Below are 25,020 nucleotides of genomic sequence, written 5' to 3' on the forward strand. Positions count from 1 at the left end.
TTGTATGCATGTGACAGTTTAAATTATGAATTTATTTTTATTTTTTGAAAAAGGTTTATCACTCTATATAGCAAGAGAAATATTATAGGCAGCTATGTTAAGGATAGGACATGAAGCACTATCTACATGATAACCCACAACTAAGTTTGCCACATGGCTGGTAAAAATGATGCTTGATGCCAATATTATTAATAGGTAAAAAAAGGCAAAAAACAATAAGCGTTGGATTTCTTTTAAAGGAGCCCTATGCTGCCTCTGTGTACCCTGCTCTGCCTGCCCTGTGCTGCCTGTGTGCGCCATACTCTTGCCTGCCCTACCCTGCATGAGTGTGCCTTACTCTGTCTACCCTACCCTGCCTGTGTGTGCCATTCTCTGCCTGCCCTACCCTGCCTGTGTGTGCCATATTCTGCTTGCCCTATGCTACCTGTGTGTATGGCACACACAGGCAGCATAGGGCATGCAGAGTATGGCACACACAGACAGCATACACAATGCTGACACAGCTCCTACAGTCTGCAGAATAACTATATATTAAAAAACTTTTTAATTGCAGTGCCACCTCAGTATATGTTCTTTTTATAGTGTGCAGGATTTATTTGGGGGTTTCTACTGCTCCTACAGTCTTTTTGAGGTGTGAACAGGTGATCAGTGTGGGGCTTACAGTCTGATCCTGAGGTGTAAACAATGCAGTGGGTGAAATGAAAAAATGTAGGGATTAAATGTTGTGAACAACACAGGGGATTATATTTTTAAACAATACAGGGGGATTACAGCCTGAATCTGAGTTGTGAACCATGCAGGGGGCCAGTTAATCTCAGTACTGGTACCATTTAATGCTTACACAAAGGTAAACAATCAAAGCTGCCAGACAGGTGGGGGCCATAGAGAGGGGGTTCGCTGGCCGCCAGTTGGACAGCACTGATCTATAGCAACCAATTAGCAGGAAGTATTTACTAGTCATCATCTTTAAAACAAACATTTTATTGGTTGCTATTAGGGATGAGCAAACTTTTTCACAAGGTACTGTCAAATTCTATCGTGGATTCATAAAATTTTTGCAGCAGTTGAAACTGCGAATTTCGAAGGTGCCTAAAATTTTCACAAATTCACTAGAATTTCACCATGCAATCAAGACCACAAGCACAATACAGTTTATAATTCTGTACATCTAATATTGTTCACAGAAAGAAATGTTGCAGACTGCAATTTTTTTCCTTGTTTAAACACTTATGACTGTTGTTATTACATTATTTTAGGAAAATACTAGTGTATCATAAGATTATATTATGGTATGAATTCTATTGTTGTAAGAATGTATTCTGACTTACAGAGGAAATTTTACTTACCGTAATTTCTTTTTCCTTCAAGCCCATACAGCAGCACATACGGGGTTAAGTCCTCCTCCTGTTACGTAGGATGAGTGAGCAATTAAACACATTATAATACCCCCGCCCCCCCTCACATGACTCCTGTTATAAATAAGTACTTCCATAGCACACAAAAAGTTTATTAGGGTGGGAACAAACTTGTGCTGCTGTATGGACTTACGGTAAGTAAAATTTCCTCTTTCCTTCACGTCCTATACTGCAGCACATATGGGAAATAGCAAGTAATCAGGGTGGGTAATTTATAATTTCTTCTGATACACTGTCTGAAGAATAGCTCTTCCAAAGCCTGCCTCCTGCAAAGCATCAATGTCCAAAGCATCAATGTCCAATGTCCAATGTTTCTGGAGAAAGTTTGAAAGCTTGACCATGAAGCTGCTTTGCAAATCTGGTTTGGTGGAACAAGAAGGCGCTCCGCCCATGAGGTTGATGCTGCCCTCGTAAAATGAGCTTTGACGAAGATTGAAGGAGACAATTTGGCTGCTATATAGCATGCCTGAATGGTGTCCTTTAACCATCTAGACAGGGTCAACTTAGAAGCTGTCAGACCTTTATTTTTCCCTGAAAAAACTACAAACAGATTCTCAGATTTCCTAAAGCTTTCTGTCTGTAGTAAGTAACTCTTAAAGGAACAGTAATACTAAAAAATGAAAGAGCTTTAAAGTAATAAATATATAATGCACTGTTGCCCTGCACTGGTAAAACTGGTGTGTTTGCTACAGTAACACTACTATAATTTATATAATAAGCTGCTGTGTAGCCATGGGGGCAGCCATTCAAGCTGGAAAAAAGGAGAAAAGGCACAGGTTACATAGCAGATAACAGATAAGTTCTGTAGAATACAATAGTGTTTTATCTGTTATCTGCTATGTGCCTGTGCCTTTTCTCCTTTGAATGGCTGCCCCCATGGCTACATAGCAGCTTATTTATATAAATTATAGTAGACTTTCTGAAGTAAACACACAACTTTTACCAGTTCAGGGCAGCAGCACATTATCTTTTAGCTACTTTTATACACTTTCATATCAATATTTGTCTCTAAACCTGCTTTCCCAGGTGAGCACCCCAACCTTTGGCCGAGGCATCTGTTGTTATTAAGATTCCTAGGGGATCCTGAATCAACCTCCCTCTGGCATATCTGACTGGCTGAAGCCACCAATCTAGAGAGTCTCTTACCTCTTGGGAGATTATGCATGTGGAATGCAGAGATTCTTCCGTTCTGTCCCAGAGAGTCAAGATCTCTGCAGGTGTTTCAGGAGGGAGGCTGAGATTGCCCGGAACAACCAGTCGTCTAGGTAAGGTATCACATGGATACCCTCTTGGTGGAGAACTGCAGTAACAGATGCAACTACCTTTGTGAAGACCCTTGGAGCAGATGTAATGCCAAAGGGTAGGACACGAAACTGGAAATGCTGAATCCGATTCTCTATGAAGACCGCCATTCTTCTAAGGTTGCGAGGTAGTCCCCTTGTTCTATCATCCGCAAGGTTGATTTTATTGTTTCCATCCTGAAACGTTTGTTCCGAATGAAACGATTTACAAACCCGTGGTCTGCGTTGGTGCGAAAAGACTAGGAAGAGGTAGAATAAGTGCTGCAGCCTTCTTCCAGAATTGGAACTCTTTCCAATACCCTCTTTTCGCAGAAGGTAAATATAGCCTCTTCCAAGGCACTTTGGTTTTGTGGGGAAGAGTTTCTCATGGTGGGAAGAAACCGTGGAGGGGGAAAAACAAAAAACTTGATTCTGTACCCCTCCTCTACTAGTTGTAGAACCCACAGGTCTGAAACCATCTCTGTCCAATGGTCTAAAGAAAAACACTAGCCTTCCTCCCACCAGAAGACTTCTGGCGTCAAAACTCCCTGATGACAGGGACTTACCCCTGCCTCTTTTCACCCTGGACGATCCGTGTGATCTGGAAGGCTGGGACCTATCCTTATCCTTTTCGCCATACCTCTGTTGTCTGAATCTGCCTGGTGACCTTTTTTGCCGACAAAAAAAGTTACTCCTCCACTTCATCCTCTGCCTATCTTGAGGCAGGGTTTTACCCTTATCATTAGACATCTTATCCATAAGAGTATCTAATTTAGAGCCAAAAAGATGACTTGGCTCAAAGGGCATATTACAAAGATTATTTTTAGATGTGGTATCAGCAGACCACGGTCTGAGCCAGATAGCTCTCCTGGCTGTGGTGGAAAGGGCCATACTCTTAGAGGCCAACTTCAGTGATTCAATAGATGCATCACATAAAAATTCAGATGCCAGTCTTACCCCTGTAAGGGATTTTAACAGCTGGTCCCTAGGGACTTTAGCTTTAATATCCTCCTCTAACTGTGTGAGCCAATTCCTTAAGGCTCTAGAGACTGCAGAGGCTGCAACCAGCGGTTTACACTGGGCTGAGGCAGAAGTATAAATGCGTCTCAGGGAACACTCCGCTCTGCGGCCCATTGGGTCTTTAAGACCTGACCCATCCTCCACTGGGATGGTAGTGCGCTTAGAGAGACGAGCCACCGCTACATCTACCACTGGAGGGGATTCCCAAGTTTTAGCTTCCTCATCTATAGGAAACAATGACTTACAACGTCCCCTGGATTAGCCATCCGGAAGGGAAGATGCAGGCAAGATGTCTAGTCTTAGATGTCTTTTTACCCTTAGACTGTTCCATCTGGCTGGACATCTGTAAAAACATTATATATAGCATATAGAGAAGGGAAGGAGAAATAATACAAAAAGCATAGGAAAGGCTACAAGTACCTTAGATGCTTTGCAGGCAGCCACAGCCATAGAGAGCAGAAACGCCAAGTCTGCAGTAAGGGCAGACTGTAAGGGAAGGCATAGTACCTTTTCAAATTTCCCAGGTGATGACGTCATCAGCGCGCACCCCTGACACGAGCGCATCCATTGCATATGCGCAGTCTGCATCGCCTCCTGCCTGCTGTGGCCGCAACCTGCGGGCACGGATGGGGGCCCCTTTGGGAAGACTGCCTCTCAGGAAGTCCCCCAACGGTCTGCAAGGCAACTATGGCCCTGGATGTATGCTGCCTAAACTCAGCAGCAACTCTCTTCATTGGCTACCTAGGAAGGTAGGACGAAAAAAACACGAGTCATGTGAGGGGGGCGGGGGTATTATAATGTGTTTAATTGTTCACTCGTCCTACCAGGAGGGGGGACTTAACCCCATATGTGCTGCAGTATAGGACGTGAAGGAACTTTACATTTTCCTGGTCCCCCAATTACTGCAACAAGTGTAAATATTTTAGAAGCAAACTATGTTAATACAGATGAGCCAGCATTACTGGACTGACAGCGCCTGTGTCCTCTCTTTGTTGACAAGTTTCTGTCTGTTGCTAGGGTTATTGTTTTGGCTCATCATTCCTTTCTTCATGTTATGAAAACAAGTGTGCTGACAGGTATCTCATTAAGTACCCCTCTGTACCAGAGGCAGATTAATCCCATCAAAACTCAACACAGTTCTGTGTTGAGTTTCTGTGTGAGATACATTTTTCTCATTTAATCATTCTTAGATTTATAATGAAATCAATATCTGAAATAGTGTGCAATTTATATCGATTTAAAGGGGACCTGTCACCCAGACATAAAAAGCTGTATAATAAAAGTCCTTTTCAAATTCAACAAGAAACCCAAATTCATTTTTATATTAACACATCCAAACCCATTATAAAGGCATTTAAAAATTCCAGCTGTCAGTCATATATTGCCTGCCCCGCCTCTATGCTTTAGGCATAGAGGCGGGGCAGGCAAGTACTTTAACTTTCAATTCAGCTCTCTCTTTCCCCCTCCCTCCTAACCATCTAATTGGTTAGCCAGTGCATGGGCATGGGCATCTGGTCTCCCATTCTGACACATACACAAGATTTTGGGGTGATACAAAGTTTGCCTTAATAGCAGTGCCCACAAAATGGCACCTGCCTATTTGCTGGGATTGTGTAATTCCAGGACTGAAGGAAACAAGATTTATATATAGTGTAAGTGAACTTTATTTTGCTTAACAAACACAATAGAAAAGAATTGCAAATTATTTCTTAGGGTGACAGGTCCCCTTTAAATAAATTGCTGTGATATGGGAATACTTACACAAAGAAATATCAGACTTTGACCTGGGAGAAGCAATACTGTCAATACTGTATTGACAGCTTATATGAATGGGAAAGGGTGCAGCAGTCTGAACCAACCTGAATGATTTCTTGTTTGGCAAATAATGACAATTTTTTTCTGATTATCAGAGTTTTTGTTTTAAAGAAAGCTCAGAAATGTATTTTTAGATTTATGATTTAGCGCATTATAGTAAAAACCATTGTTTGAAAGTGGCTATGTATTACAGGAGTATCAGTAAAGATCCCAGACATTGCTATATGGAGAGTAAATATGACCAAATTAGGCTAATATAATGATGTAGCCTGACACAATTGGATTATACTGTGAGCCTACGGACACTGAGTGGGATAGAATGCATCAACACTCCAATGTGGTCCTAACTTGTCTAATAGATACATTAGCATAGCAATCAGGCAGTGGTTTGAAAGAGAGACTTGAATACGTTCTGCAAGAACGTAGTACCTACGTGTTTGGACATCTGTTGGTACAGGTATAGGATCCATTATCCAGAAAGCTCTGAATTACAGTTCCATAGACTCCATAATAATCAAATAATTCAAATGTTTAAAATGATTTCTAAAAGCACTGTAGTTCAAATGCTGTAGGGCGATTTTGAAATGTCCAGTTATTGATTAACAGGAAGTGTTGAATGCCTAAGTACATACAGAATTTTTGGCTGGTAGTCCATATTTGGACTGAATGTTATAATATGCAAAGGTACCACTGGAATCATAGAGGTTACTCTTTTTTTGGATGCTTGCTCTGGAAGGTGATAGGTCTTGTGGCTGGTGTTTTAGGTATTGAAGCAGAACTGTTGCAACTGGGGTTTTGGTAGTGCTATTTCCATCTTTATAAATTTCCCCCACGCGTTCTCAAGTAACAGATACAGTGGCTTGCAAAAGTATTCGGCCCCCTTGAACTTTTCCACATTTTGTCACATTACAGCCACAAACATGAATCAATTTTATTGGAATTCCACGTGAAAGACCAATACAAAGTGGTGTACATGTGAGAAGTGGAACGAAAATCATACATGATTCCAAACATTTTTTACAAATAAATAACTGCAAAGTGGGGTGTGCATAATTATTCAGCCCCCTGAGTCAATACTTTGTAGAACCCCCTTTTGCTGCAATTACAGCTGCCAGGCTTTTAGGGTATGTCTCTACCAGCTTTGCACATCTACAGACTGAAATCCTTGCCCATTCTTCTTTGCAAAACAGCTCCAGCTCAGTCAGATTAGATGGACAGCGTTTGTGAACAGCAGTTTTCAGATCTTGCCACAGATTCTCCATTGGATTTAGATCTGGACTTTGACTGGGCCATTCTAACACATGGATATGTTTTGTTCTAAACCATTCCATTGTTGCCCTGGCTTTATGTTTAGGGTCGTTGTCCTGCTGGAAGGTGAACCTCCGCCCCAGTCTCAAGTCTTTTGCAGACTCCAAGAAGTTTTCTTCCAAGATTGCCCTGTATTTGGCTCCATCCATCTTCCCATCAACTCTGAGCAGCTTCCCTGTCCCTGCTGAAGAGAAGCCCCCCCAGAGCATGATGCTGCCCCCCCATATGTGACAGTGGGGATGGTGTGTTCAGAGTGATGTGCAGTGTTAGTTTTCCGCCACACATAGCGTTTTGCATCTTGGCCAAAAAGTTCCATTTTGGTCTCATCTGACCAGAGCACCTTCTCCCACATGTTTGCTGCCCCCCCACATGGCTTGTGGCAAACTGCAAATGGGACTTCTTATGGTTTTCTGTTAACAATGGCTTTCTTCTTGCCACTCTTCCATAAAGGCCAACTTTGTGCAGTGCACGACTAATAGTTGTCCTATGGACAGATTCCCCCACCTGAGCTGTAGATCTCTGCAGCTCGTCCAGAGTCAGCGCTCTCCTTGTTGGGCCTGTGAGTTTAGGTGGATGGCCTTGTCTTGGTAGGTTTACAGTTGTGCCATACTCCTTCCATTTCTGAATAATCGCTTGAACAGTGCTCCGTGGGATGTTCAAGGCTTTGGAAATCTTTTTGTAGCCTAAGCCTGCTTTAAATTTCTCAATAACTGTATCCCTGACCTGTCTGGTGTGTTCTTTGGACTTCATGGTGTTGTTGCTCCCAATATTCTCTTAGACAACCTCTGAGGCCGTCACAGAGCAGCTGTATTTGTACTGACATTAGATTACACACAGGGGCACTCTATTTAGTTATTAGCACTCATCAGGCAATGTCTATGGGCAACTGACTGCACTCAGACCAAAGGGGGCTGAATAATTACGCACACCCCACTTTGCAGTTATTTATTTGTAAAAAATGTTTGGAATCATGTATGATTTTCCTTCCACTTCTCACGTGCACACCACTTTGTATTGGTCTTTCACGTGGAATTCCAATAAAATTGATTCATGTTTGTGGCTGTAATGTGACAAAATGTGGAAAAGTTCAAGGGGGCCGAATACTTTTGCAAGCCACTGTAAATTTCCTCTCTGCCTGAACTTGTAAGTGGGGCACAGATTTTTTTTTTTTTTTCAGGCTTACCCAGGTAGGGCGAGATCTTTGAACAATGTTTATTTGCTATCCAAGGTACTCCTGGAAACCACACCTGACAGCCACTTTTGGGCAATAATTTATTTACTGCACTTCCATTGAATTTGGTAATGAGCAAAGGAACAACCAGTCCTTTTGCATCAAATTGACAAGAAAAAAAAAAGTAAAAGAAATTCAGTTTGAATTAAAAAGGGAGCCCAAGAAACCCAAATGAACCCTAATGGAGAGGGAGGTAGAAATTTATTTCATGCACTTCTCCAAAAGAAAAGTGTACTCCTCTATTAATTTAAAGTAAAGAGACACCAACGATCCCAGTTTACTGTTAAAATAATTTACTGCTAAGTGGAATATTTCACAAAATGCAAAGGCAACATGAACAGTTCAGTCATTAAATGGTGGTGGCCAGTTCAAACCAGGGGTAAGTGGATCTACAATTTTAAAGCAGAATATGTTAAAATATAAAATAAAACAGTATAAAAAATATGTACAATTCCACAAAAACAAAAATACATAGAAGAAATCCAAAATGTTTCAACAGAAATTGAACTACTGCATCTTAGTTCCTCGGTCTATGCAAACTTGTATCTCAACAGCACAGTTATACAAAACAAATATACAGCACACTTTTATTTTAAAGAGACTTATCACTAAAATATGCTATATTACCTAGTTAGGTACAAATAATGTTTTAATTGTTTTGAAAATGTGGATATTTGTGCATTGCAAAAGCCATGAATGATAAAGCTATTTCCTGAAAAATTAACGCTCTCAATGTTTTGAATACACAGAATAATTGTACCCTTTTTGGGTGCCTATATCCATGTGATGAGATGAAGAGGAATTCAGCAATACATGTTAAGCTCTCTTTTACACAAGCATTTTACTGAATTGATAACATGGGTAGGAGATTTTATATATATATATATATATATATATATATATATAAAAAGTAGTGCAAAATGTTAGCCAGATTACATTTTAGTTATCAAATATAGATCAACAACAGATCTGACCATAATTCATAGTAACAAAACTGTAGGGCTGCTTTACACAAGCTGCTTTGTAGGAAAGTATATTTCCTCTTATAAACTCTTTTGGAATGGGCCAATCACCAAACATTCTTTAGCATTTTGACAGCCTTTGTTTACAGTCTATAAGCTTACACAAAAATCAGGACAGCCTAATTAGCTACCAATTAGTTTATGTAAACCTCATCTTTGGCTTCATGCACAGTCATTTTTATTAGCTTGATTATAATCCAACTGATTTTGATGCTATAATTGGACTGTCCTCCGTAGTCAATGCTTTCCTGTAAAGGTCAAAGTATTGAATGAACATCCTGTCTGCAGTAACTTCTGTCTAACCTGACCAGTCACATGTCCAACTAAGGGAGTTATTTAAAAAGAAAAAAAAAAAATCAGCGAAAAAATGGTTTGTGTGATAAGTCAGATCATTTATTTGACACTGGCAGTAAGATTTCTCTTTAAAAATATAACCTGCAGTAAATAAAAACATGCATCATATGCAATAAGACAATGGAAGTGAAAATGTGTAGTTTTGTTGTATTTAGGTAAACTGCTGACAGAGGTCTACCATGTTTGTAGATGTACCGAGTAAGGACAAAGTCATTTCATTCTAAAAGAATACTTGGCATTAAAGTGGTGTTGACAACAAAAAAATACAGTACCTCATTTTCTCTATGAATGGATCAGTGAAACTAAAGCACAACCATCACCGCCCCATTTTATGCCTACACTATCTGCTCAAAAATTGTCCTACACAACTCCTCATTCAGCTGCAATTGGTATACAGTGGATTCACACAAAAGGCTGAAGGTTTGAGCACAGACTGAGATGGTAAGAAGTCTTATTCAGAAAATCAAAGTTATTTATTTGCAAATAAGGGAAGTTTTTCTGTAAATCGATATCTGACACACTACATAAAATCATTACATATCCTTAACTGAATGGCACAAATGGCAATTTAGAACAAGCAATCTTTAGCAGTTTGGAAGGCGGCACCAAATCTCCTATATTTTCCCTGTTTAACCTGCCCTGGGAAATGCTTGAAATGGCTTGTCAGGCATCTAGGACTTGGAAACGCTGTTGAGCAGGTTTGCAAGAGACAAACAAGTGCTTGCACAAGAACTCTGGCAATTCCAATGAGGAGCAATTGTGGGGAGTTTGACACTACAGCTTGATTGCCAAAAAAAAAAGTGTGCCAAAGATCTTGAAATCTTGAAATCACTACATTTGCCATTGCTCAAAACAGGTTTCTTATTCAGCAGGAAGGACATTAGATCTCTGCTTATCTTGGGGGTGAAAATGTTGAACTTTCACACAAACTTTTAAACGTTTAATTTAATAAATACCAGGCCCCAGGTAGCATATTAGACTATGTCACTGACCAGTTGCAATAAAACAAATATGGACATGAAGCAAATTGGTCAGCGAATGGAAAGTTGTCAGGCAAATTACTACATTCATGGGCGGAAGCAGGAAGAGATCTAATAGAATATCCTGTCATAATCTGAACTCACAACGTTTGGAGAATGGAATCATTTTGGGCCCAGTACTGCCCCAAAATGATCAAATCTGTCAGATATGTGAAGGCAACCAGTTCTACAACTTTGATGGCATTAAAGTGGAGCCTTCAGTCCTCATGAATACTAGCTCTTAAAAGTATTTGCACTTCATGATATTACTATCTGTTTAAAGGAACAGTAACACCAAAAAATGAAAGTGTATAAAAGTAACTAAAATATAATGTGCTGCTGCCCTGCACTGGTAAAAGTTGTGTGTTTTCTTCAGAAAGTCTACTATAATTTATATAAATAAGCTGCTATGTAGCCATGGAGGCAGCTATTCAAAGGAGAAAAGGCACAGGCACGTAGCAGATAACAGATAAAACACCATTGTATTCTACAGAACTTATCTGTTATCTGCTATGTAACCTGAGCCTTTTCTCCTTTTTTCCAGCTTGAATGGCTGCCCCCGGGGCTACACAGCAGCTTATTATATAAATTATAGTAGTGTTACTGTAGCAAACACACCAGTTTTACCAGTGCGGGGCAGCAGTGCATTATATTTTTATTACTTTAAAGCTCTTTAATTTTTTGGTGTTACTATTCCTTTAACTTTTACAGCCTTCTTTAATTATTAACATGTTATAGTCTGACAAGTTATTCTACACAAAAAACTCATACTGATAAAGTTGTTTAGTTTACTGCAAAAATCAGGCAACATGTAACAAAATAATAAATATTTGCAAAGAGGACACTGAAAACAATGATGTACAGAATGTAATGTAATGATCTGAAGGCAGATGTGGCTCTACAGAATTCTTTGTAGGACTTGACTACATCACCTGGTATTTATTGGATAATTAGCCCCAATATAAAGAAAACAAGAACAGCTCTGATGTACAAGCTTATAGAATTATTATACATATGCAAAAAAAAAAAAAAGTGAGGTTTTTAAGACAGAAAATGTGCACTTCTTGTAGGAGTTAATTTAGAACTTTTAGTAAATAATTTGTGCATTACTGTTTAACAAAAACCAGGTAAAATTCAGAAATGTTTGATGTTTCATTATGTTTTAGCCATAGGTTATTTCACTTGTTCATTTTCAACTGTAATTAATAAAGGCTGTCGAGTCTCACAGAAGTATGCGTTTTGGATTCAAAGTTTTATGTCACTAATCCATAATTAAAAAGTCCTGCACAAATTCCTTCGGCAGACACAACTTGTGATATGGATGTTTAGATTCCTTAGAGGAGGTTTCCTTAATGCAGCTGGAAGATGGATTCTTGATAATTTCAATAGTCCTGAAAATGAACAAAAATGTAGTCACTATTTATATATGATCCAGCACACAATAACCCAAAATAATCATACAAAGAAATATATAAACGTTTGAGTGCTTTCAGGGAAAAACAGATTTGCTGTCTTTTTCTCGTGTTTCCCATAGCCATTAATATGTTGCCTTGGGCATAACTACCAGTTAAAATGCTCTTCCCCACCTAATATTGCAACCTATTGAATTGGATAACATTACATAAGCTGCAGAGTGCCCATTTCTGTTTTCTGTTTTAAACGGTTTCATTTGGGAATACATATGAGGCTAGGGAACTGCTAGTTTTAAGGGAAGAAATGGTAACACTTCTATAGCTGTCATTACACTTACACTATTAAAGTGACCACAACACCTGTTTATATAATGTTGGCCAATACCACAAAAATAGTAGAGATGCACCAAATCCATTATTTTTGCGTTTGGCCGAACCCAAAATCCTTCGTGAAAGATTCGGCCGAATAACAAACTAAAACATAATGGAAATTAAGCTTAGGAAGAGTTAGATATATATATTTTTTTAATTCCATTTATGTAACCAAAAGTTATGTGATTTTAAGGATTCAGGTTTGGCCAGATGCTTGGATTCTGGCAAATCCTGCTGAAAAATGCCAAATCTTTGCCGAATCCAGAACTGAATCCTGGATTTCATGCATTCCATGCATTCCTAAAAAATAATTAATAAGAAAGGCATTACAGCACAGAAGCAGCTGACTGTGTAGTAGAGCCTACACCGTACTAACTAACTAAACAGCTTTCGAAAAGTTTAATGGAAACCATTCACAGAGAATTTTATGTCAGATTTATGGCAGTGCTATTCTAATTTTAAATCTGGACACACAAGGCTCAAGAATAAACACCCGTACTACACTTACTGGAAGCATTTAATTTTGTTAGCACAGAAAATGCAATATTTTTTCTTGAAGAGGAGTACTTGCTCTAAATTCTTCCAAAGCCTAGCGTTCCATACATGCTGCTGTCGTGTCAGACAAATTATGTATTTGCTTAAATATACTGTATAACTGCATAAATATAGCATAACTGTTGTTAGAAGCAATTTCCAGAGTGACGGTTAATAGATTATTTGAACTCAAGTTAGTGGAAGAGGGACTACAGTGTAGCTTACAATAATGTAAACTAAAATTAGCTTGAAATTTGGTAGATGCATGATACTTACAGATCTAGGCTTTTTGTTCAGTTTAAGATCAATCCTGAAAGGAAAATGAGAAAAAAAAATGAAAAAAAATATCACTATAAAGTATGAACTGCTACCAACAAGAAAACGTCTTGGTGAATCTAAGGAGGTCAAGGATTTCCAGTTAGAATCCCTCTGTCTGATCTTGGGATTTGCCCTTACAAAAATCTTGGCCCAGGTAGAATTTAAAAAAAGAAAAAAAAAAATAGGGAACAAGGCCCCTATGAACAATGTTATCTCTTTGCAGACCTATGTCATTTACAATTGCATATGTATTTATGTGCTGCAGGTTTTATCCTGCAGTTACAAAATCACATACATACATAATAACACCGCTCTTATTCATATTACTCAAAGCTATTGTGCTCATAGATATAATACCCGTGAAGCCTGGGATATAAGAATGGTAAATCTTGAAGCTGTAGCTGAAATCTTTATACCTGGGAAGCAGTACGGAAGCCCCATGGACGAATACTAACAGAACAATAACTGTCTAGCTACCATCTAAATGCATTTTTAGAGGCATCTTGGAAGACCAGAATTCTATGAAGATATATAATAAAGTGGTAAGCACATCCACCTACAAAAGAATTAAATCTACTGTAGAATGGAATACAACTGCTACTTTTAGCTTTAGAAATTAGTGCTTAAAGGGATTATGCCATGATCTTTATGGTGTACTTTTTATTTTTAAATTACACTGTTTAAATATATTGAATTATTTGCAAAATAAAGTGTGACTGAAGTTTATCAGAGCACAGGTCACATGGTTGTGGCACCCTGGGAAATGAACAATATGGCTAGCCCCATATGAAATTTCAAAATGAAGTTTTTGAAAAAAAAAATCTGTTTGCGTTTTTGAAAAACTGGTTAACTGGAGCTCTATTAACTGATGCGTTATGAAAAAAAATGTTTTATTCCTTTAAAAAAATCACTGGGGATTATCTAGACTTCTATGGCAAAGCAAATTCATTAAAAAAATGTTTCATAACCAACAAGTTTGCTTACATAGCTTTTTAACCATAAAAATTAAAGTGGTCAAGACAACATAGTTATACACTAGATATACAAAATGTTTGGTAAATAGGATGCATTTGTAATAAATTTACGATCTTATTTCAAAGCTAAAAATGGCTTAATGTATGTACATTGTGATACAGTCCTGCCATTAGATTTCAGGCTAATGTACAAAGCATGACAGTTAAAAGCCACGAAGAACTCAAGTCTCTTAATTCATATAAAATAAATTAGACAAAAACCTTAAGAACAATTACTTTCTCCTGAATGTAGCTTGGGCTATGATGATTGTCTAGCCTATTTTCTGGCTACACATTAAACATTTCAATACAGTGTGTTACGGTTATCTAGACAGACAAATACACAAAGTAATAACACTTACTCGAAGTCATAATCATACATGCCTGATGGACTGAGGGAAGCATTAAAAACAAGAAGAGAAAAAAAGGAAGAAAGCAATAGGAATTAATGCACTGATTAGTTTAATTAGGTGATTAGGAGTTAATACGTTGCTACACTGGTGAGTCTGGGGGGAAATCACATATTTTGGTTTAAAAGCGCAATTTTGGTAAGGAAAAAATCAGAAATGGGGAAAAAAGCAGATTATTATACCACTGATGCTGCAAGGAAGCTTTAACTCCTCAGTGTGACTGAAATAATTAACCATTTCACATTCTAATTGCCCTCATTCCCCATGTAAAATGGTGTCTGGTTTTTATGAAAATTTCTACAATTAATGAAAAGTTATATATTGCTTAGATTAGACTTGAAACAGTATATTTTTGGGAAAAACTGGAGGATAAAATTAACATTTTTTTAAATAATAAGCTTCAAGAAAAAAAAAACGTAACAATGAGAGAATAAATTGCCATTGGCCTAGTCATATTGCTAGTCCAGCAATATTTGCCAAAAATATTATTTAAGGCAGTTTAATTGTTTTAATCTTCGAAACTCAAAAAAATACTGCCATATTTTATGCTTACACAACATTTCTGTCTAGTTTCACTATATTTGAGAGTTTAAGGATTTACTGTATCTATAATACCTACCTCCCCCAAAAAATGTTAATATAGCAGGTGGATTAGACACTACCTCTACCTGATGGAATTGGTTGGATGTTATACAAAGAAGTCCATAACTACATATGAATGTATAAGAAGGACTTCTCTAAAGGCAATAGTCCATAAGCAATTACCCAACAACGATGCGAAAAGCTCAAAAGCGAACCCAAATTTTACTGTATGGTAATCTTAACTTAGCAAATGCCGTACAAGTGATTGAGAAGATAGCTATTTTGAGCATTCTGTCCTCTACCTCTGGGTTGCTAAACACTGCAAGGATAAAATGCTTAGAATCGCTAGTGTCATCCACAGGTAATCCTGCATCTTACTGAATGTGATTATTCACATTCAGGCAATTTGAATCACAGTAGCATAGCAAGAACTGTAGTTAACAAGTAGGACATAGCAGATGGCAATCAAGAATTAGGCATTGCTTGTTATGGGATTGGCCAGCAGCATAAAATTGTCTCTGCAATACAAAGAGAAAAGGACTGGGTTCTGGAAAAAGCAGTACGTTTAATGCGGACAGGGCAGCACACTGAACAGATAAGCAGGTCTATATGATGAAAAAGGAGTGTCCTGTTCGACAAGAATTAGTAACCCTCTCTATCAATGTAAAGCTTTCTCTGGCTTTCCCTATTGATGACCAGGGTTTCTCTTGAAGTAGGGAAGCTAAAACAGATGCATTTTGCATAAGCATAGATGATTGGATGCTAGAGATGTCCATGCAAATTAATTTGGAATGGAACAGATATGTTTCTCTAATCATCAATTCTCTCTAAGGGCTCTGGCACACGGGGAGATTAGTCGCCGCGACAAAACTCCCTGTTCGCGGGCGACTAATCTCCCCGGATTGCCATCCCACCGGCGAAAATGTAAGTCACCGGTGGGATGGCACATGCTGCGCAGGCAATTTGCCGAAATCGCCTGCGCAGCATGTGCCATCCCACCGGCGACTTACATTTTCGCGAGGCTTTCGACGATTTGCCGAAATCGCGCCACCGCGTGTGCCATCCCACCAAGCGACTTACATTTTTGCCGGTGGGATGGCTGGTGATGGCAACTCAGGGAGATTAGTCGTCCACGAACAGGGAGTTTTGTTGCGGGCGACTAATCTTCCCGTGTGCCAGAGCCCTAAATGGACACAATCTAAATAAACTGAGCAACCACCATAAACTTTCCATGATTAATTGTGCTTAATGCAGAGAAAATACCAATGTTGCCAGTTTTATGGTATCACATTGCACTTGAAAAACAAGGTTTTTTCAATAATAGAATTCCCTTTTCATCTGTTTTCAGATGACTATACCCGCATTGGGTATAGTAATTCTTTTGAAGAGGTATTATAACACAATAAAAGGACTATAGTAAATAAAAAAACCACTGTGTTCTGCAAGTCTGAGACAACTGCCACCAACGTATACCTCATGCCAGATGAACAGTAGCTATTTGTAGCCGTTTCACTTTTCTATGGGGCAAGTAGCCTATTTCCATAGGGAACAGAACAAAACTATTCCTAAATTTGCTGCCATCATATAGGCCTAAGGTAAAGCTTACATGCTGAAACAGTAAAACTTCTAAATCATTTTTATTAAAAAATAAAAATAGTGTCCTTAAATACAGTTTTAGCAAATTACAGTTCTAAGCAATTTTTCAGCCAACCTGTGCCTATTTTTATTCTTGCGTTTCTTGTGACTGCTGTGATGGCCACCAGAATTGGCTGAAGAAGCTGCTTTTTGAGGTTTAACACCAGACAGGGAACCATCTAAATCCTCTGTATCATCTTGGCTAGGCTCATTTTCTTGGTTCTGAAAATCTGGAGAGTTGTCGCTCTCTGTTCCGCTGCCTGGCTCCCCTAAAAAAAAAAACAGAGCAAGACCGCATAAGATGCAGTCAAAAAAATCCACGAAAATGAAAACACACAATTCTATAACTGCAGCTAATGCATACATGGTACAGATGGGCTACCTACCATTGCCAACATAAAATGTAATGATATACAAACCCTTTTTAAAGTCTTATGATACTGATAAATAACAGCTCAAAGATTACTTTAACATTTCAGAGCATGTTGGAGTATGATGTAAGTATAAGGAAGGTTTTGGCAAAAAGAAAGAATAGTGGAGATCCTGCGCAAGACAGTATCTGAAAGTAAATCAGCAATAAAAGATGCATGACACATTAAATTATGCTCTCATCTCACTTGAAGACAAATACAAAGCAAAAAAACATATAAACATTACACTCACGTTTCTCAATCAGCTGGTCTTGAACACCTGCCAATGCACTGACAGCCTAAAGTGTAAACACAAATATTTGTTATAGAGCAATAAGGCACTTTCTATAGCAGCTTAGAATATAATATGAGCAAGTTGAACAGAAGGACTCGTCTAACTGGAGATTCAACACCTGAATGTGGCATTCCAAATTAATTTAAGGCACTGGCGTACATATGCACCCCACAGATTTTTTATGTCATAATTGAATTATAATCTGGTCCACAAACTTACTGGTTACCACCTAATTGGTCCACTTTTTATTATAAGTTGGACAGCACAGTTCTACATAAATGACCTGTACAAGAACCCAGAGATCCAAAATGTTTTTCGATGTGGCTATGCCCTAAAAAAATCTGTACATAGACTGAAACTGTAATTACCAAAACAAGATTACCATGCAAATGAAAAGATGGTCATAATCAGGCCTTATAAGTTGGCCATTCTAAGGGCTATGGCACACGGAGTGTTTAGTCTAGTGATGCCATCCAGAAGAAAACAACAGTAAACAAAATACCATTGTCCATCTGCCTGTTAGTAATTAATGAAATGCGCCAAATTGTAAACCCATGCAGTGGTGGCAGTAAGACTGTGGTATGAAAACTGTGCTTTTCATTAAAGAAGAACTAAACCTCCCCTAGACAAAAGCCCCCCATCCACTGCCTTCCAATGAGCCCCATCCTTGCTCCCTCCCCTTTGAGTCTATTTCAATGAAAAGTGTCTCTGTAAAGCTGACCTACAGATGCAGAATACCACAGCGGAGCTAGCTAGTCATTTTAGGGATTATAAAATAAAAGGTTTACTTATTCTTTAATGTTCATTCATTACTAACCATGAAAGCTTTCTTAAATTGTACTTACAGCAGCTGATGTTACGGAAGATTTGCTAAAAAGTCGTTCTGCTTCTTTGAACTTTCTGTTCCTCCTATCATTCTTACTGTTTGAATTCCTGCAATAGAAAATTTTGTTTACTAGATTCACATATAAAAATATATTTGGCACTATTCTCCAGCAAGCCCTTTCTCATAGGTATCCATAGTGTATGATTATTGGCAACCATACTGTTCATATTCATAGACAAAATTTTATGAAATTACATGTATTGCCAGTTTCAGAAGGAACAAATAACATTCTAAACTACAGTGCACTTCAATGCATTCTTTTTCTAAATACTGTCAGGAGTTCATATTTTGCTTCATATTGCAGCATAAATTGTAATGCACATTAACTGGAAAAAAAAGCATATTAAAGCATTGACCATAAATCCCAGATCTTTAATAAAGTGAGTTATAGCAGTAAATGTAGTTGTGGTTGGGGGACTACTGTAGTCTGTTAAACAGTAAGTGAATCAGATTAAGTTGTATTAATCTTTTCATCAAATTTCTAAAGCAAAGGGCATATAGGGTTAAACAAAAACAGAAGCTTACTAATCCAAACTTACTTTTGATTTGTTAGGTAACGGTCCCAACCTCTGATAATGTTACCATACATCTGTGTGTCTTCCAAGTAACTCCCTTCAAAAGCATAGATCTGCCGTTCTAAATTTGCAAGTGTCTCCTATGGAGAGAGACAAATCACAACTTTTTAAAAATGCTAAATATTTATGGACACAATATTAGGACAGTTGGTATATACACAGATTAAAAAACATTTGCAGGTCTGTTACATGATTCATATTGTGACAGAAGTCAAAGATTTAGGGGGTTATGTAATAAAGTGCACTAAGTTTGCCCAAGAGAAGTAAACCATAGCAACCAATTAGCAGGTAGAATTTACTGGTCACCTGTTTAAAAGCACACTTCTAATCTTATTGGTTGCTATGGGTAACTGCTACATCTTTTATTGCATACGGGGTTAGACTTTCTCAAGTAGGCTAAAGGGACCGATATTACACTGTAATTGCTTCTAATGTATCACCTCAGATACTCAAGTAGTTTCAATGGCAACCACATGTATCAGCATAAAATGCCCACCCACTCAGTAATTGGGTAATAAGGATCCATACAGTTCTAATTTACTGAACAGAAGCGTAGCACATAACAGTTTTACATGGGTGGTGTGTTGATTTTAACATATGATTCGTAAATATTGGTACCATATAGTATACAATTACATGCTGATGCATTTGTGAGACTTAGAAGCAGAGTCAGTTGACTTGTGGCATATGGGGCAGGGATCCAAATGCCACCTTTACCACTGCATTAAAACCTTGGTAATTTCCACATAGAACATGCTGCCAACAAAATGGATAATGGTGCTTTTCAAATTCAGCTCACCCCAACAAAGTAAAAAGCAGTGTTTTCAATTGCTGTTGTCAAAAGTTGCTCTCAAGTGCGTGCTCTTGTCCCAGGAACATTTGCGCACCCACTGCAAACTATCAGCAGTGTGCACACAAACTTTCCTGGGACAAGAGTGGCTATAGAGAAAAACAGGGTCTGCTTTCTCTGTAGTTACGCTACTGAAAGTTACTATATTTGGATCATGGCACATGGAAACAATATTGCATGAAAAACAGTGTTGTATTCGTAATTATGTGAATAATCACAGTTTTTTTTTATATGATGGGGAAACATTCAGTTAAAAGCAAGTTGTGAAGTCACCAAGATAAAACACTGCATTAAGACCCATCCAGGATAGCTGTTGGGACATATGACTGCTGTCCATTGATGGGGTAACACTTTTACGGATCCTTAAATCAAAAAGTTTGCTTAGCCAAGTACATAATTAATTGGTTAGAAATTTGTTTGACATTCTTGCTTTCCAACAACATAGTTTGAAAAGTACTCCAAAAGCACACCAGTTACGCAAATTGTGTGACAATTTACATAGACATTATCTCCTCAAGTGGTTTTCTGGTTTTGACCGCACCCTCTTACATCCAAGTCATAAACGTTATCACCTTGTGTGGCTCCAATCATGCCCTCTGTTCTGCTCAATGTTACATGAAAATTTAAATGCTCCAGGCTGGTTTACAAGTGGGTGACTTGACTGTGCAAGTCCAGGGGAAGGCGCCTGAAAACCATAAAACTGATGAATAATCCAAGGAACATCTGCTTACAGAGCTGCTGTTTCGTTTGCTACTTGTCAAACTGTGTTGGGTAGTAAACCATAAACCGAGTAATCACAGACATCATAAAAGCTAAAGTCAACTGCTTTTTGTCCTGCTTTGGTCCCTAGTTCTGGCACACTTTTGAGGGTTAATAGTCTCATTGCAGAGCAATTATGGTTATTCCAGCATTGTCTATTTTAGTAGCCACAACAAGTAGCTGCTACTAGTAGCTCCATGTGTCTTCACCCTTAGGGCTCAGACAGATGGGGAGATTAGTCGCCTGCGACAAATCTCCCTTGTTATGGGCAACTATGCTCCCTGAAATGCCATCCCACCGGTGAGATAGCATATGTGGCGCAGTGATTTGCCAAAGTCGAGGAAGTCAAGGCAACTTCCGCGACTTCGGCAAATCGCCGCGTATGCCATCCCACCGGCAATTTACATTCTCACCAGTGGGATGGCAGTTTGGGGAGTTTAGTCGCCCGATGACTAAACTCCCTGTCTGTCACAGACCTTAAAGGAGAACAAAACCTATTGAAACAAAACTCGCCATTCTCCTGTTCTGCCAAATCAAAACATACTTATTATTCCTCCATTGCCACTGCTGTCAAGTTATTTCCCTCAAGAGAAGAGCTTGCAGCCATCATCTTACATTCATGTGCATCACATTCCCCTTCTATATTGTCTTTATCTCACACCACATAGCATAATGTGCATGCGCAGGGCTAGGGGACACTTAATGGCGCAAGCATTACTATCATATTGAAATTTTCTGAAAGAGAAGGAACTTTAATCTCTACAATGTTTTCATTACTTTTTAAGTGGATCGGCCATTGAAAAACCAGGGGAGGTTGCTCAAAGGCAGGCTGCTGGTAAGCACATGTATGCATAATGATCAGTACTAGCTATATTTATTTTTTTACTTTTGTTAAATACAACGGATTGTCTAATGTTTATGTATAACATGTAAGCGCAAAAAAAAGTTTGCCTTTCAAAAAATAAATCAACTGCTGTTTTAATATTAGGTCACATGCCAATCAAGAAGCTTTGACACCCAAAGTAATCTGCAAACCCCTACCAGGTCATACACAGATGAATATATTGGGTGCCTCACAGATGAGATATTTTAGTGCCATGAATGCAGTCATAGACATTTTATTAAAGAGCTTGGAACTGTTGCTGATAGTTTCTTTGAATATGACAATAAAACACTTACACAACCAATAAACATTTTCTGAAACCGTGCCCTCAATTCAATTCCTGTCAGAGTTGCCCCATCCAAGCTAGGGCTGAACTGATATGAAAGTAGTGGTGTTCCATGTTTAAGTTATATAGTTAGGGTGGACCAGAAGCATAAACAGGCAAGTCTGTGGGGGCCCCATAAGCACCGATGGCAACCCATGTATTCAACAATAAAACCATCTAAGAAATCCCTTTTTCCTCATTGTTGCAACTTATGGGCAGTGACACATGGGGAGATCAGTCGCCGTGGCACCACAATTTGCCGAAGTCGCCATGAGATGAAACTTCGGCAAATCGCACTGCCGCATATGCCATCCCGCCGGTGATTTACATTCTAGCCGGTGGGATGGCATTGCGGGGAGATTAGTCGCCGTCTGTCACTGCCATAAGGATGAAGACACACTGAGCTACTAGTAGCAGCTACTTTTTCAAGGCTACCAAACTCCAGAAAATACCTAGCCATAGACAATACTGAGAACTGCCTCTGCTAAAACACATATAGTGACAATTATCAGCAAATGATTAGCATTGTCTTTTTCAGTAGTCATTCAAGTAGCTGCTCCGTGTGTCTTCACCCCAATGGTTATAAACGTATACCTTTAACAGTGGGATTTTGCATCAGTGCGGTAATTCGTAGCAACCATGCAGCTAATCTTTTGATCTGTCTATTTAAGATAGAAACTAGGAAATCCCGATAGGTCGCTATGGCCCCTTTTTGTAAATAAAAACTCGTGACGTCACAACTAAGACTGAACCAAAAGCTAGGCCCAGACTTGGACGCTATTCTACGAGCTTCATAAACCTGACATAGGTAAAGGAAGCAAATGGGTTTCGTGAAATGTAACAGCAAAACCAGCATACACTATTTAAACCTATTAAAACACGGCTTTCAGTTTGGTTTCAAGCTACATCACTAAGGACGTCTGCAATATTTATTTTTCCCGCCAGCAATGCCACCAAATAGCGGCTGCGCAGGATTAAACAAAATACGTTCCACCATGGCAACACATTAACTGAAATAATACGGTTAAAAATCACACCATTTCGAGAAAAAGATTATTGTAAAACACGCCGATAACGCAAAGAAAGTAAAGAAAACCTGCTAAGTAACCAACGTAAATTAACTCATTTCCGTAACGGTGATGGTTACGCTAAAGGCGCAGCACCAAAAACGACTGTGGAATTACGTACAAAGCGTAACCATACAGCTATTCACAAATACAGATTACGAAATATACGTTACGGACACAAAGGCTTGTGCATAGGGGCTGCGCTATTTTCCTACGGTGTTTGGTTTAAAACTGGGAGGCCTACATTAAACCGAAAATATATTATGTTTTTTTAGAAAATACTAGGTACAAAGAATACGCTAGTGGATGAGGTTTTTTAACTTACTGCTAATTCTTGTTTCCTCTTTACTAGTTCGGCCAGTTCTCGGCGCGTATCCGGGATCTGGGGCGGCGTGGCCTTGTTATGCATCGCCATGATGGAGGAGGAGAGGACAGGGAGGGTCTCGGAGAGGAAGGAATAAATAAGGCCTGGCCTACTTCTTACAGTGCGTGCTACCTGAAATGTAGTTATGGGGGGAGTGTGGATGTAAACCGATAGAATAACCATTCCAGTGTATATCATTAAGCAGATTTTCTCGGAAATTCGATTTGTTTTAATCTTTACAATTTAAATATCGACATAGACTAGGGCTGCTACTTCTTCCCCGTTGTCGTGATTTAACCCCAAAAATGGATTTTCTACAAATTTTTCTTTTATATTGTCTGCGCTTAGTAGGGTGGGCCAGCGGTTCTGAATGATTTGCAAGCTTAATATTACATAAATATAAATAAATGCTGTACTGGTGCAATGTTAAATTCGGTGGTACTTTTTCACGTGGGTGCGTTTTGTATATGCAAAAATTGTTCCGATTTTGTGGAATAGTGGTGACATAAAAGTAGGGTGCAAATGGATCTGGGGGTTAAAAAAAAATAGGATAGATTTATATTTGTGTAGATTGGGGGTGTAACTTGCTGCGGGTCTGGGGCGTGGCCTAAATTATCCTTTTTTTTTTTTTCATTGTTGCTTAGTACAGGTATAGGACCCGTTATCCAGAATGCTCAGGACCAATGGTATTCCGGATAAGGGGTCTTTATGTAATTTGGATCTCCATACCTTAAGGGGCAGATTTGTTAAAATGTGAGTTTAGAGCTTAATACACAAAAACTCACACATGTTCTATTCATTCCTATGGGATTTGAAGAAGCGTATTTACCAATGGGTAAATTCACTGATTGATAAATACACTTCTAAAAATCCCATAGGAATGAATAGAACATGGGTGAATTTTTGTGGATTAAGCTCTAAACTCACATTTTGCTAAATCTGCCCCTAAGTCTACTAAAAAATCAATAAAACATTAATTAAACCCAATAGCATTGTTTTACATCCAAAAAGGATTATTTATATCTTAGTTGGGATCAATTATAAGGTACTGTTTTATTACTACAGAGAAAAAGGAAATCAGTTTTAAAATTCTAAATTATTTGATTAAAATGGAGTCTATGGGAGATGGGCTTTCCGTAATTCGGAGCTTTATGGATAACAGGTTTCCGGATAAGGGATCCTATACCTGTATAGGTAAATTTGGGTATGCATGTTTTAATTAAGTAATATATTTTTTTCTAATATATAATGCTGACATATTTGTACAAAAATGTGTATTGTTCACATCAGTATCCGTCCAGTTTACAGTTAAAGATCTCTCGCGAGTCTTTTTCGGCGATTTCCCGAAATCGCCCCGCCGCATCTGCCATCCCACCGGCGACTTACATTGTCGCCGATGGGATGGCAGGGGAAGGCAACTCGGGGAGATTAGTCGCCCGCGAACAGGGAGTTTTGCCGCGGCGACTAATCTCCCCATGTGCCAGAGCCCTAAGTAAGTGAGTGAGTGAGTGTGAGAGGATACTGGAGTACCTGCATGAAACCAACTTTGGACCCAATCCCTAATTTCTGGATTTGAGAGGATACCAAATTCCCAGCAAAAATTAGAATACTAAGATTAATCCAAACAATAATTTGCATATTCAAATATTTGGGGAGTGGGAAAGGCACTTTCTATTAACATAACATTGTTTAAAATTACTTGATATTAAAAATTAGTATTGGTGCGTCCGTCTGTATATAACGTAGGTTAAAATTCAATCAATCATTAATGCTGAAAATGTTCTTAGCAAAAATAATTCAACTCCCATGTTCTCTAAAGTGCATTAGGCCAAATTTGTCTTGCAATAGCCAGCTGCCCGTTTAAGT

The 25,020-nt window shown here is 38.6% G+C and overlaps 1 protein-coding gene across 2 annotated transcripts; it reads right to left on the minus strand.

Annotated features, from left to right (window-relative positions):
• Positions 1 to 9,896: 9,896 nt before the first annotated feature.
• meaf6 (MYST/Esa1-associated factor 6) lies at positions 9,897 to 23,259 on the minus strand. Of its 2 annotated transcripts, XM_012956794.3 has the most exons (8): positions 23,116 to 23,259; positions 18,871 to 18,986; positions 18,291 to 18,378; positions 17,404 to 17,449; positions 16,817 to 17,009; positions 14,476 to 14,505; positions 13,059 to 13,092; positions 11,233 to 11,855 (listed from the first exon to the last, which is right to left on the minus strand). In XM_012956794.3, exons 1-8 carry the CDS (start codon positions 23,203 to 23,205, stop codon positions 11,847 to 11,849), a joined length of 606 nt encoding a protein of 201 aa, XP_012812248.1. In that variant the 5' UTR covers positions 23,206 to 23,259; the 3' UTR covers positions 11,233 to 11,846.
• Between the last annotated feature and the right edge of the window lie 1,761 nt (positions 23,260 to 25,020).

This window comes from Xenopus tropicalis, chromosome 2 (assembly GCF_000004195.4).
Source record: "Xenopus tropicalis strain Nigerian chromosome 2, UCB_Xtro_10.0, whole genome shotgun sequence".
NCBI lineage: Eukaryota > Metazoa > Chordata > Amphibia > Anura > Pipidae > Xenopus > Xenopus tropicalis.

Coding starts and splice junctions, on each gene's coding strand:
- meaf6 (XM_012956794.3), bottom strand. CDS start 23,205: ATGGCGATGCATAACAAGGCCACGCCGCCCCAGATCCCGGATACGCGC. Junction 17,450..18,290: donor CTTCCGTAACATCAGCTGCT/GTAAGTACAATT, acceptor TTTACACTTTAG/GCTGTCAGTGCATTGGCAGG. Junction 14,506..16,816: donor AAGAATAAAAATAGGCACAG/GTTGGCTGAAAA, acceptor TGCTTCCCTCAG/TCCATCAGGCATGTATGATT.